General features: G+C 42.0%; 2 protein-coding genes across 2 annotated transcripts in view; both read left to right on the forward strand.

The window, feature by feature from the left end:
• Positions 1–13,910, forward strand: part of LOC134196556 (dynein axonemal heavy chain 3-like) — a 49,224-nt gene that overhangs the window by 25,745 nt on the left and 9,569 nt on the right. Inside the window, 14 exon segments of the mRNA XM_062665716.1 lie at positions 854–1,016; positions 1,084–1,206; positions 1,265–1,324; positions 1,457–1,615; positions 2,976–3,053; positions 3,111–3,311; positions 3,373–3,528; positions 4,173–4,373; positions 12,176–12,309; positions 12,401–12,518; positions 13,257–13,310; positions 13,386–13,472; positions 13,536–13,586; positions 13,649–13,714. Coding sequence (XP_062521700.1) covers positions 854–1,016; positions 1,084–1,206; positions 1,265–1,324; positions 1,457–1,615; positions 2,976–3,053; positions 3,111–3,311; positions 3,373–3,528; positions 4,173–4,373; positions 12,176–12,309; positions 12,401–12,518; positions 13,257–13,310; positions 13,386–13,472; positions 13,536–13,586; positions 13,649–13,714 — 1,651 coding nt within the window.
• LOC134196780 (uncharacterized) lies at positions 9,096–12,031 on the forward strand. The gene is made up of 2 exons (XM_062665999.1): positions 9,096–9,743; positions 12,002–12,031. The coding sequence occupies exons 1-2, from the start codon at positions 9,345–9,347 to the stop codon at positions 12,029–12,031; spliced, it is 429 nt and encodes a 142-aa protein (XP_062521983.1). The 5' UTR covers positions 9,096–9,344.

Consider the following 13,910-nt stretch of genomic DNA (forward strand, 5'->3'; position numbering starts at 1 on the left):
TGGAGTATCATCGTTCTTGTACATCTGTTTTGTTGACCTTCGCAAGGCATACAATTCAGTCAATAGAGCTGTTCTGTGGACTGTACTTCAGTACTGTTACCATCTGCCATCTAAGTTACTTAATATCATTGAAGCATATTGCACAACAACACTACTGCCGCTGTAAGGACCTCTGGTAAAATTCGGATTGTTTCTCTGTATTATCTGGTGTGACACAACACACACACACACACACACACACACACACACACACACACACACACACACACACACACACACACACACACACACACACACACACACACACACACACACACACACACACACACACACACACACACACACACACACACACACACACACACACACACACACACACACACACACACACACACACACACACACACACACACACACACACACACACACACACACACACACACACACACACACACACACACACACACACACACACACACACACACACACACACACACACACACACACACACCACACACACACACACACACACACACACACACACACACACCACGCTTTAATTACTCAGTGTTTGCCATTGAGCTTAGAAATTGAGTCAGCTGAATGCATTACATTGCTAAAGTTCTAAAAATTTAACTTATTATGGAGCTGTTGAAAGTTTTGTCTGAAGTTGATATTATGATGGGCAATTGCAATGAGTGAATTTAGTAAATGGCATCTTGCTTTGTAGCTTGAACACTTACAGATTATTTTAAGAGTTTGTTTGACAAGTTGTATTGTGTAACTACTGTGTGTGAGTTTGCATGATGAAAGTTTGAAAATATATTGTTTGTTGTGTGATGTTTTGTTATAGATATCTGAAAACCTTACAACGTCATAACTATGTGACTCCCAAGTCTTACCTTGAGCTCATCAAGACACTGAAGACTTTGCTAGAGAAGAAGCAAAAAGAACTAACTACAGCTCGCAATCGCTATTTAACTGGTCTTGACAAACTTGACTTTGCCTCATCTCAGGTAATTGACTAGAAGGCTGACAAAGATGTTGTGAGTTTGGAATTTTCAGTTTGGTAATGTTGATTAGATTACAGCGATGCAGGAAGAACTAACTACACTACGCCCTGAGTTGATAAAAACAAGTGATGAAACTGACAAATTGATGGTTGTTATTGAGAAAGAAACAAGACAAGTTGAAGAACAGCGACTAGTTTGTCTGGTTGTGATATATCTGATGTTTTGTTACATGATCTTTGCTGTTTGTTTAGCTGGTAGAAGCTGATGAAATGATTGCTAATCAAAAGGCAGCAAAAGCGAAGTCTATCAAGGTAAGAATATCACAGCTTTATGTGTAGTTTTTATTATAGGCACTGTTTGGTTTACATCTATGATTTCAGTTGCCCATAATACATATGTAAAATTTTTGTTTTGTATTGTTTATTTTACTCCTTTTTTATCAGGATGAGTGTGAACGTGAGCTGGCTGTTGCTATTCCTGCTTTGGAAGCTGCTATTGCAGCCCTTGACACCCTCAAGCCTCAAGACATATCTATGGTGAAAACTATGCAGAACCCTCCTTCAGCTGTCAAACTGGTGATGGAAGCAATCTGCATTATGAAGGTAGTTTATCTGACATGTTTACATGCAGCTAGAATATGAAAGAGATTTGGTCTGTATGTGTAGTAACGTAATATTTATATGCTATACACATAACTAATAGGTTTTTGTTGAGTGTCATCGTGGTACCTTTGTGCTCTGTTCACAAGTATGAAGCAAAATGCAGATGTGAAGAACACACTAAGCAGATCTAATTCAATGATTGGCTTATAGAACTCACTAGGTGTTTTAAAATGTGCCAGTTTATATTTTATGAAAAACTCTGCTTTTTAAAAATTTAGTCACAGATGTGCTCCTCAGCTTATATGCTGTAGAATTTCTTGTAGTTTGTGGTGCATACTTTACATCTCTACCAACCAGTTTCTTTTAGAGAGAATTAACCAGCTATCAGCTGCATGACTTCTACTGTACTAATTCTCTTCATTACTGATAAGGAATGTGCTCTAAATGATCGATTACATATTTATTTGCATATCAGAAGGTTGTTGTGTTTGCTTTCTTGTGTTTGGCATCTGTACAGCTAACTACATTGATTGTCATGAAATGGTGAACATAGACGTTACCGTGAGTAACATTGGTATTACATCAGCTTTGGTATGTCTGTTATTAGAACATTAGCATGCAGTAGTTGGTCATTTAGGCTTTGATTATGGCGAACTTTTTCTGCCTTCAGTTTTTTGCCTTTTTCATAACTGCAGCCACCTCACTAACATCGTGTTGGTTGTATAGCAGCATGAACTAGTTGGATGTTTTGCATCTGACAGGTGGTCTGTGCAACTAATTATGAGAACTATCATATTATAGTATCATAAAAGTACATTATTTCTTTTGATGGTCTTAGACTGATATGGAGTAGATTTTTATAGACTATTCTACTTTATTAGAAGACAAATTTTATCTTTGCACAAGTTAGAATAGAAATGACATTACTATAGCTAAGAAGAGACAGCAACAACAACTGCCGACAAGCTTAATTGGAGCATCTATATGTATTTTAGGGCACTTGTTTGAGTTATGTATTATTTCTGATTTTTTTTTAACATTCAAAATAAAACATTATTCTGTTCGTTGCATTTTATACCTACTGTGTTTTAGGATGTTTGTATGTATGGCACATGAGAAAATTAATAGTGACCTGGGAATGGGGGGCTTCCTAAATGAATGGAATGATGACTGGGAAGGACAGGGAGTGAATTGTTATGTCTAACCCAATGATTACTCTGACTAGATCTTTGACTCGTTAATTTGATAGTACCAACTGCTTGTGATTTTCGAAGTTGTCGTATTAGGAAGATGATTTGTTTTCCATGTAGTGTACTGCCAGACAATATATTCTGTACTCTTTACATGTAATTTTATTTAGGGTGTAAAACCAGATCGGAAACCTGATCCTTCAGGATTTGGCAAGATTATCGAGGACTACTGGGGAGCTTCTAAACGAGTAGGATCTTATCTTCTCTTAATGGTGACTGTTGAGAGCATTTGATTATTGTTGCAGATTTTGAGTGATATGAAGTTTCTAGACTCACTAAAGGAGTACGACAAATCGTCCATTGCACCACACATCATGAAGAAAATTCGAAGTCTTTATGTTACTCACCCTGACTTTGACCCAATCAAGATGCGAAACATCTCATCAGCATGTCAAGGCATGTGCAGCTGGGTTTGTGCAATGGAAGTATATGACAGAGTAGAAAAGGTGTGGATTGACTGCATGTATTAGACCAACTACTTTGTTAGAATTGTTCAACTTGTTTTAGGAAGTAGCTCCTAAAAGAGTGAAACTTGTTGAGGCTGAACAAGATCATGCAGTTTGTGTGAAGGATTTACGAGTTAAACGAGCAGCATTAAATACTGTTTTAGCACAACTGGAGTCTCTCAACAAGTCTTTCAAAGCTAAAAAGAAGAAGAAATTGGTAAAATCTGAATTGTGTGACTTTAAGTCGTTACTGATACCTGAAGTAAGCAATGGCCTTGTTTTTTAATTAATAAATGTAGAATTTAAACTAAAAGAGGGCTTACGGTATGCAGTCAGACAAGTTTAAGGAGGTAGTAAAACCATTTCATAGCAATTGACAAGCAGTTATGTCTGAGGAGTGTCTTAGACATATGTATTCCTTTCTTGAAAACTGACTGTTTTAATGACAAAAGATATCTCTTGTAAGTGCAATGTATGGTGTAGTTAGCAACCTTTTTTGTAATTTTGTGTATCATTTGCAGTTCCCAACTGCCATGATCTTGCTGACTGCTATAATGTCATGTATTTTGTACCATTACTATTATTCTTCTTTGCCGTTTTTTCAGCTAGAACTTTAGATGGAAGCTATTGCAGCAATTAAATCACCGCATGTTTTGGTATCTAGCTGTTGCAAAATAGTGTTTCTTTGAAAGGAATGAAAGGACTTTTCTCATGTTTAAGATGATTCAAGCTAATCTACAACTTAATCAACAGTTAAATTTTAGTTGTTAGTGTTTGTTTGACTTATATTTAATAGATAGCAGTACTTACATATTAATGTGTAATTATGCTGTATTGATATTATGATTGGCTGTTTCTCAGACTTTGGAGGAAAATATTGTATTATGTTCACAAAAACTGGTGAGAGCTGAAAAGTTGATCAGTGGTCTTGGAGGAGAAAGGGAACGTTGGACAAAAGCCGCTGAGCTACTTGAAAGCGCAGTTAAGAATATCATGGGTGATGTACTACTCTCATCTGCAGTGGTTTCATATCTTGGAGCATTTACAGCTGACTTTCGTCAGGTTATTGTTTTCAACTGACTTTGTGAGCTTATTTGTAATACATACAGCTAATGGCATCAAACAAGCTTAGCGCAGGGTTTGTGTGTGTGTGTGTGTGTGTGTGTGTGTGTGTGTGTGTGTGTGTGTGTGTGTGTGTGTGCATGTATGTGTGCATGCGTGCATGCATGCGTGTGTGTGCATGCATGCGTGTGTGTGCATGCATGCGTGCGTGCGTGTGTGTGTGTGTGTGTGTGTGTGTGTGTGTGTTTCAACTGGTGATTTTCTTTAATTTTGCACCAGTACATATTTCTTTGCCGTATTTTGATTTGAATGCGTATTCTGGTTTGTTAAACAAGAATCTCAACAATGCACCTAATCACAATTTACTAGTCTTACTACATACTAACTATATTTGCAGTATTGCAATCAGTTGCATTGCATTTGTCAATTAAATTGTTACCATTAAATTGAATAGGGAGTGTGAAATTGCAGATACAAATATTTTCAAAGGAATCATGACAAGTTAATTCATATCTTATAATCATCGTGAATTTTATAAGCAATTGTGTGTCACTTTTTGAAATACACTAGAATTTACAGTATGCCTTCATTTAGTTGCAGACAATGACTTTCAGGACTTTACTATATATGTAGCAGTGACTATCGATTGTGAACATGGTTTGCAGCATCTACTGTGGATTTTCTGGCAAACAGTAACTGCTTTTGTGTAATACAGTAGACTGTATATTGTAGTATTAATATCAGCAACTCAACTACACATATAGATCAATCACATCTACTACTGTTGGTGCTGTGAGTATTTCAGAGTGCTAGCTTTGATGTTCTTTTATGAAGTAGAATCTTTATATTGACAAAGCAATGTATATAATCATCATCATCATCATAATAATAATAATAATAATAATAATAATAAAAATAATAATAATAATAATTGCAGAAAGTCAGGCAAATTCCTATCTGTGAGAGACAATGCCTTCCAAGGATCTTTGTGAACAGTGGAACCCTGAAGCTTATTGGTGATCTTAACACGATCATCAGTTCGTTGAAGGATGAACCAGATATGAGTGAAATCAGTTACCTGGTATACTCTGCTGCTTCACTAGTGTCCAAAAGGCGGGGCTTAAAGACGACGAAGTCAACCAATTCTCAAACACCAACATGGAGACGAAGGCTGGATATGGAGATTCTCACACTTCGACGTGCGATCTCACTATTGCTGGAGGTTAGAAAGGGTTCATCGGGCATTCGTATGTTACATGAACTCCGACGTCTTCGGCATCGGTTGGGCATTTCCTGTTCGGAGAGTTGTGAGGTCTCCATCAATCGATTAAAAATGGAACTTAAGTCCAAGGTCGAGCGGACCAGGAGGCTGGAGAAGAATCGTAAGAGACTTCGCCAGAATGGTTTGTTTCAACGAGATGCTGGACGGTTTTACAGAGAGCTGGATAAGCAGACTATCCGGGTCACTTCCCCGCCATCCGAGTCTGAGATCGAACAGTATTGGGGTGGTATCCTAGAAACTGAGGTACATCACAATGAGTCTGCCTTCTGGCTGAGATGTCAAACCGATGACGAGACGCACCGGAAAGATGAGCAGCAGTGGTTACCTATCTCAGACAGTGAGGTCACATCGTGTCTCAAAAGGATGGGGAACTGGAAGTCTCCTGGTCCAGACAAGGTTTATGGTTTCTGGGTCAAGCGTATCATGTGTCTTCACACTGATCTGACTCGTAACTACAACCTGCTGGTTCAGAATCCAGACTCTGTACCCGACTGGTTGTCTCAAGGAATAACTACTCTGATTCCTAAGAATGACAAGACTGACCAGGCCAAAAATTACCGGCCTATCACGTGTCTGTCTGTCTTCTATAAGACCCTCACCTCAGTCATCAGGCAGAGGATTGCAGGGCATTTGGATCAGAGAAACCTCATGGCTTCGGAGCAGAAGGGTTGTCGACAGGGATCTTTTGGTGCAAAGGATCAGCTGTTGATCAACAAGCTGCTTACCGAAGACTGTAGGACCAGGCACAAGAGCTTGAGCATGGCTTGGGTGGACTACCAGAAAGCCTATGACAGCGTGCCACACAGTTGGTTGCTCCAATGCCTTCAGCTGCATAAGATCAGTCCAGTCTTGTGCGGGTTCCTGTCACGTGTGATGAAGAGTTAGAGGACATCGATGGTGCTTTCTTGCGGGAATAGTACTATCAAGACAAGGCTTATGCAGATCAGGAGGGGTATTTTTCAAGGTGACTCACTTTCTCCACTTCTCTTCTGTATGGCTCTCAATCCTCTGAGCAAGGAGCTGAACAGAACCGGTTACGGCTACTGCATGACCACTGGGCATGGTGAGACTGCCAAACGTCAGCTTATCAGTCATCTACTTTACATGGATGATCTGAAGCTGTATGGCAGAAACTCTGATCAGTTGGACGGGTTGTTGCGCACGGTTCGTACCTTCTCTGATGACATCCAGATGAAGTTTGGTCTGGACAAATGTGCTGTTGCACACTTTGTCAACGGCAGACTATCTGGACACAACTCTGGGGTGACGGTAGGAAAAACGGACACCATCAACTGTCTGGAACCGGGTCAAGTCTACAAGTACTTGGGTGTAGATGAGAGTAATCGTATTCAGCACAGCATGATGCGGGAGAGACTTCGTCGCGAGTACTTCCGCAGAGTGAAGGTGGTTCTTCGGACTGAGTTGTATGGTCGGAACAAGATTCTAGCCATCAATGGGTTTGCACTACCGGTTCTCACTTACGGTTTTGGCGTCATTCATTGGGGGTGCACGGACCTGCAGCAGCTCGATCGACGGACCAGAAAGCTCCTCTCTATGCACGGTGTCCACCATCCTGCTGCAAACGTTGACCGACTGTATGCTCCTTGCAGTGATGGGGGTAGGGGGTTACAACAGATTGAGTCGACATATCAATCTTGTATTGTGAGGCTGAACTGTTACCTTGCTGACAGTTCTGATCCTTTCATGCAGATGATACGGGAGTGTGACTCTGGAAAATCTTCACACTCGATCAAGCGCATGGCTTGTCGGTTTACTGCACAGCTGTGGAGGAGTCTTGCTTTGGACGACAAGTTGCAGAACTTACACAGGAGTGCATCCATCTCGGTTGAAGGTGGCTTCGAGCAAGCGCCTAAAACAGATGTGAGACATTATCGTACGTGTTGCAGTTCTCTTCGTGTGCGGTCCTGGAGCGGGAAGCCTATGCACGGGCAGTATCGTCGTCTCACTGAGCAACTGCCTGTGGACATGAAAGAGACCTATGGATGGCTAAAGGCAGCGAATCTTCCTGCTGCAACTGAGGGACTGGTTGTTGCTGCTCAAGACCAAGCTCTTCGGACTCGGTACTATGAGTGCAAGATTCTACATCGTGATGTCAGTCCTACTTGCCGCATGTGCAGTGTAGGCCTGGAAACAGTCGACCACATTGTGGCAGGCTGTAGTGCTTTGACACCGACGGACTACACTGATCGACACAATCAGGTGGCCTCCATCATTCACTGGGACGTTTGTCGCCATTTTGGGGTTCCAGTGGAGAGCAGATGGTACCGGCATCATCCTGATAGACTTGTGGAGACGGATGACATTACTATGATGTGGGATACCACCATCCCCACTGCCAGGAAGATCAAAGCCAATCGTTCAGACATCTGTCTCAGAAATAAGAAGACAAACACTTGTCTTCTTATTGATATCAGCTGTCCTGCTGATGGCAACATTGGCAAGAAACATGCTGAGAAGTTGGCGAAGTACAGCGACTTGCGAGTGGAGATAAGCCGCATGTGGCATTGTCGAACACTGGTGGTTTCCGGTGGTCTTGGGAGCTTTGGGCACAGTGCACGCAGGTATTGCACGGTGGCTGGACATTATTCCAGGTCATCACAACCTGCAGCACTTACAGAAAACAGTGCTTCTGGGATCTACTCGGATCCTTTGTAAAGTCATGTCTTCTTTCTAGACAGTCGTGATGGTCTAAGTACTTCTGAAGCAGGGTTTGCTTCCGGTACTTGTAATAGACTTTACAAACCAGACTGATCTGGTTGAGCACGACATAATAAAAAAGTCACCACTGTGGCTTAGTGGTTAGCGACAATGGCTACCACTCCATGGTTTGGGGCTTCAAAGCCCAGTGACGACAGTAAATTGTGAAACTTGTCTGTCTTTCTTTCTCATGTTTCTCTAGCTTTATCCATGAGACTATGACTCGTTTCAGTTGTTGGGGAGTTTCTGTGGTCTGGTGAACGGTCCGTTGACGATGACGTTCAGTGCTTTCCAGGTGGTCATTGATATCCACTAGGCGTGCTGTATCGAGTACGCGGTCACCGTAATGCCTGCAATCTATATCGAATTGGCTAGTCATTCATTGCCGTATGGACTACACGGAAACATGTACCCCGCTGGGCTCACCTGCCGGGTTGGTGGGCACCCAGATGGGGGTAAAGACCCCACTTGCCCATTATGGAGGGGCATAACGACACAGCTTATTGGTGATCTTAACACTTCGACGTGCGATCTCACTGTTGCTGTAGGTTAGAAAGGGTTCATCGGGCATTCGTATGTTACATGAACTCCGACCTCTTCGGCATCGGTTGGGCATTTTCTGTTCGGAGAGTTGTGAGGTCTCCATCAATTGATTGAAAATGGAACTTAAGTCCAAGGTCGAGCGGACCAGGAGGCTGGAGAAGAATCGTAAGAGACTTTGCGAGAACGTTTTGTTTCAACGAGATGCTGGACTCTTTTACAGAGAGCTGGGTAAGCAGACTATCTGGGTCACTTCCCCGCCATCCGAGTCTGAGATCGAACAGTATTGGGGTGGTATCCTAGAAACTGAGGTACATCACAATGAGTCTGCCTTCTGGCTGAGATGTCAAACCGATGACGAGACGCACCGGAAAGATGAGCAGCAGTGGTTACCTATCTCAGACAGTGAGGTCACATCGTGTCTCAAAAGGATGGGGAACTGGAAGTCTCCTGGTCCAGACAAGGTTTATGGTTTCTGGGTCAAGCGTATCATGTGTCTTCACACTGATCTGACTCGTAACTACAACCTGCTGGTTCAGAATCCAGACTCTGTACCCGACTGGTTGTCTCAAGGAATAACTACTCTGATTCCTAAGAATGACAAGACTGACCAGGCCAAAAATTACCGGCCTATCACGTGTCTGTCTGTCTTCTATAAGACCCTCACCTCAGTCATCAGGCAGAGGATTGCAGGGCATTTGGATCAGAGAAACCTCATGGCTTCGGAGCAGAAGGGTTGTCGACAGGGATCTTTTGGTGCAAAGGATCAGCTGTTGATCAACAAACTGCTTACCGAAGACTGTAAGACCAGGCACAAGAGCTTGAGCATGGCTTGGGTGGACTACCAGAAAGCCTATGACAGCGTGCCACACAATTGGTTGCTCCAATGCCTTCAGCTGCATAAGATCAGTCCAGTCTTGTGCGGGTTCCTGTCACGTGTGATGAAGAGTTGGAGGACATCAATGGTGCTTTCTTGCGGGAATAGTACTACCAAGACAAGGCTTATGCAGATCAGGAGGGGTATTTTTCAAGGTGACTCACTTTCTCCACTTCTCTTCTGTATGGCTCTCAATCCTCTGAGCAAGGAGCTGAGCAGAACCGGTTACGGCTACTGGATGACCACTGAGCATGGTGAGACTGCCAAACGTCAGCTTATCAGTCATCTACTGTACATGGATGATCTGAAGGTGTATGGCAGAAACTCTGATCAGTTGGACGGGTTGTTGCGCACGGTTCGTACCTTCTCTGATGACATCCAGATGAAGTTTGGTCTGGACAAATGTGCTGTTGCACACTTTGTCAACGGCAGACTATCTGGACACAACTCTGGGGTGACGGTAGGAAAAACGGACACCATCAACTGTCTGGAACCGGGTCAAGTCTACAAGTACTTGGGTGTAGATGAGAGTAATCGTATTCAGCACAGCATGATGCGGGAGAGACTTCGTCGCGAGTACTTCCGCAGAGTGAAGGTGGTTCTTCGGACTGAGTTGTATGGTCGGAACAAGATTCTAGCCATCAATGGGTTTGCACTACCGGTTCTCACTTACGGTTTTGGCGTCATTCATTGGGGATGCACGGACCTGCAGCGGCTTGATCGACGGACCAGAAATCTCCTCTCTATGCACGGTGCCCACCATCCTGCTGCAGACATTGACCGACTGTATGCTCCTTACAGTGATGGGGGTAGGGGGTTACAACAGATTGAGTCGACATATCAATCTTGTATTGTGAGGCTGAACCGCGTTACCTTGCTGACAGTTCTGATCCTTTCATGCAGATGATACGGGAGTGTGACTCTGGAAAATCTTCACACTCGATCAAGCGCATGGCTTGTCGGTTTACTGCACAGCTGTGGAGGAGTCTTGCTTTGGACGACAAGTCGCAGAACTTACACAGGAATGCATCCATCTTGGTTGAAGGTGGCTTTGAGCAAGCGCCTGAAACAGATGTGAGACATTATCGTACGTGTTGCAGTTCTCTTCGTGTGCGGTTCTGAAGCGGGAAGCCTATGCACGGGCAGTATCGCCATCTCACTGAGCAACTGCCTGTGGACATGAAAGAGATCTACGGATGGCTAAAGGCAGCAAATCTTCCTGCTGCAACTGAGGGACTGGTTGTTGCTGCTCAAGACCAAGCTCTTCGGTCTCGGTACTATGAGCGCAAGATTCTACATCGTGATGTCAGTCCTACTTGCCACATGTGCAGTGTAGGCCTGGAAACAGTCGACCACATTGTGGCAGGCTGTAGTGCTTTGGCACTGATGGACTACACTGATCGACACAATCAGGTGGCCTCCATCATTCACTGGGATGTTTGTCGTCATTTTGGGGTTCCAATTTTGGGGTTCCAGTGGAGAGCAGATGGTACTGGCATTATCCTGATAGGCTTGTGGAGACGGATGACGTTACTATGATGTGGGATACCACCATCCCCACTGTCAAGAATATCAAAGCCAATCGTTCAGACATCTGTCTCAGAAATAAGAAGACAAACACTTGTCTTCTTATTTATATCAGCTGTCCTGCTGATGGCAACATTGGCAGGAAACATGCTGAGAAGTTGGCGAAGTACAGCGACTTGCGAGTGGAGATAAGCCGCATGTGGCATTGTCGAACACTGGTGGTTTCCGGTGGTCTTGGGAGCTTTGGGCACAGTGCACGCAGGTATTGCACGGTGGCTGGACATTATTTCAGGTCATCACAACCTGCAGCACTTACAGAAAACAGTGCTTCTGGGATCTACTCGGATCCTTTGTAAAGTCATGTCTTCTTTCTAGACAGTCGTGATGGTCTAAGTACTTCTGAAGCAGGGTTTGCTTCCGGTACTTGTAGTATGCTTTTATTGGAGATGTAACTGTATTGAAGACCTGTTATTATGTCGTGCTCAACCAGATCAGTCTGGTTTGTAAAGTCCACTACAGGACCTCATCCAAAGAATAGAAGTCACAGGCTCCAATAAAGCACACATCTCACGAAGTACCTATTACCAGTAGTCAAACGTAATGTATTGGATGGTAATAAATGATAGCTAAAATGTATTGTTAATGTAAGCACAGTTGAGTTAAACAACATTGAAATTATATAAGGCACAGTCTCCAACAAAGACGTGTCTTTAATAAAGACACATCTATCAGGCCCTTTGAAAAATAGGAAGGATGTGTTTATGTTGGAGATAATGCAGTATGTATCAATTTATATATTATGTATTAATTTATATGTATATAATATTTTTAAATTTTATAGCTTTGCTGTTTTTATAGGAAGCTGTTGATGCATGGCTACATCACTGTAGAGAGAGAAATATACCTTGCTCAAGTAGCTTCTCCCTTAGTGCTACACTTGGAGATCCAGTTCAGATACATTCATGGCATATTGCAGGCCTTCCTGTTGACAGGTAGATCATGTTTATAGTTTGAAGTGATTTATAGTTATTTTTTCTTGAGAGTTTATATTTTGATATTTTAGTCTTGTATTTGTCTTTATAGTTTCTCTGTTGATAATGCTATTATTGTGACAAATTCTCATTGCTGGCCTTTGATGATTGATCCTCAAAGTCAAGCCAACAAGTGGGTAAAGAAGATGGAAAAATCAAATAACTTGCAGGTTTGTTACAATAAAAAAGCAAGTGCTTCTATTGTTTGTGTTTATGTTATGTTAATTTTAGTGCATTATGCAATTTGTCGTAGTTGTATTGTACAGTACAATCCGTTCTCTGTCAGAAGCACTTTATTGGACATTGTGAATGATTGACATTCCACTAGTCTTTAGTATTAGTAAACTACTATGTAGCTGAATAATTGTTAGGATGGAAATGGCTTGGATCAACAGGAGCAATAGCTGCTACATGAGTATTAATTAATAATTTTATTTTGAATATTTTAAAAGGGCCAATGACACGTTACTCCTCTGTTGTAGCACCAGCCAGAATTTATGACAAATGCTATTTGAAGTTAACTACAGAATGAATAAGAGAGGTTTATCTTCTTGGCGGTGTGTCAGTTTAAGCTTGATGACAGACATGCTTACAGACATATATATCAAAGTCACAGTTGTACATGATTTGTGGTTGTGGGTATTTAATTTTGCTATAGGATCTGGAAGGGAGCTACAAACATTATGTGTAACTTTTGCATGTTCTTACATTATTTATGGTAGCAAGTTAGTATGTATCTCTATAGTTAAAAATCAGACACCATATTGTAAGCTGTAAATTATATAGTAATGTGTTGTTGATAATGGTGGGTATTACAGATAGTGTTATCTACTGCAGTTTGTGATTGGTAGCTACTCTTCTGACAGAGCATAGCATGTTAACAGATTACTTAATTAACATGTTCTCAGGTTATCAAATTGACTGATCCCAACTATGCTAGAACTCTGGAGAACAGCATGCAGGTAGATCATTGGACCTGCTTACTGACCACTACACTGACTACATGTACCATGCTCTGGTTTACAATCTTTCTACAGTTTGGCACTCCCGTGTTGCTGGAGAATGTTGATGAAGAGCTAGATCCTTTGCTAGAGCCACTTCTATTAAAACAAACATTTAGACAGGTGAATCATTGATTGTGATTTCCTTAACTGTCGCTTATGTTTGGCTTGTTGCTTTACTATAAGGGAGCTTCAGAATACATCAAGCTTGGAGACAATCTAATTGAGTATTCTCAAGTAATTGTGATTTGTTTCAGTTTAGCAATCTATTTATCTAAAGAATGCTTGTTTCTATACAGGACTTTCGCTTTTATATTACAACTCGCCTGAGAAATCCTGACTATCTTCCTGAACTGTCTGTAAAGGTACAATACTTTTGCTTTTTTTATAATTTTAGCAGTCTAAGAGCGTGTTCACACCGACATCTGGACTAACTATGATTAGGCTAACTATGATTAGGCCAACATTAACGCAAGCTCATTCACACCGCTAACTATGATTAGTAAGTCACATGCCCACATGAGTGTAATTAGCCTCAACAGTTTTCATCCGCCATATCCG

The sequence above is a fragment of the Corticium candelabrum genome, chromosome 21 (genome assembly GCF_963422355.1).
Source record: "Corticium candelabrum chromosome 21, ooCorCand1.1, whole genome shotgun sequence".
NCBI lineage: Eukaryota > Metazoa > Porifera > Homoscleromorpha > Homosclerophorida > Plakinidae > Corticium > Corticium candelabrum.

Bases quoted from the DNA above. Each gene is read 5' to 3' on its own strand.
- LOC134196780 (XM_062665999.1), top strand. From the start codon at position 9,345: ATGGGGAACTGGAAGTCTCCTGGTCCAGACAAGGTTTATGGTTTCTGG. The intron at 9,744-12,001 runs GCTTGGGTGGAC...AAATTATATAAG, and splicing joins GGCACAAGAGCTTGAGCATG to GCACAGTCTCCAACAAAGAC.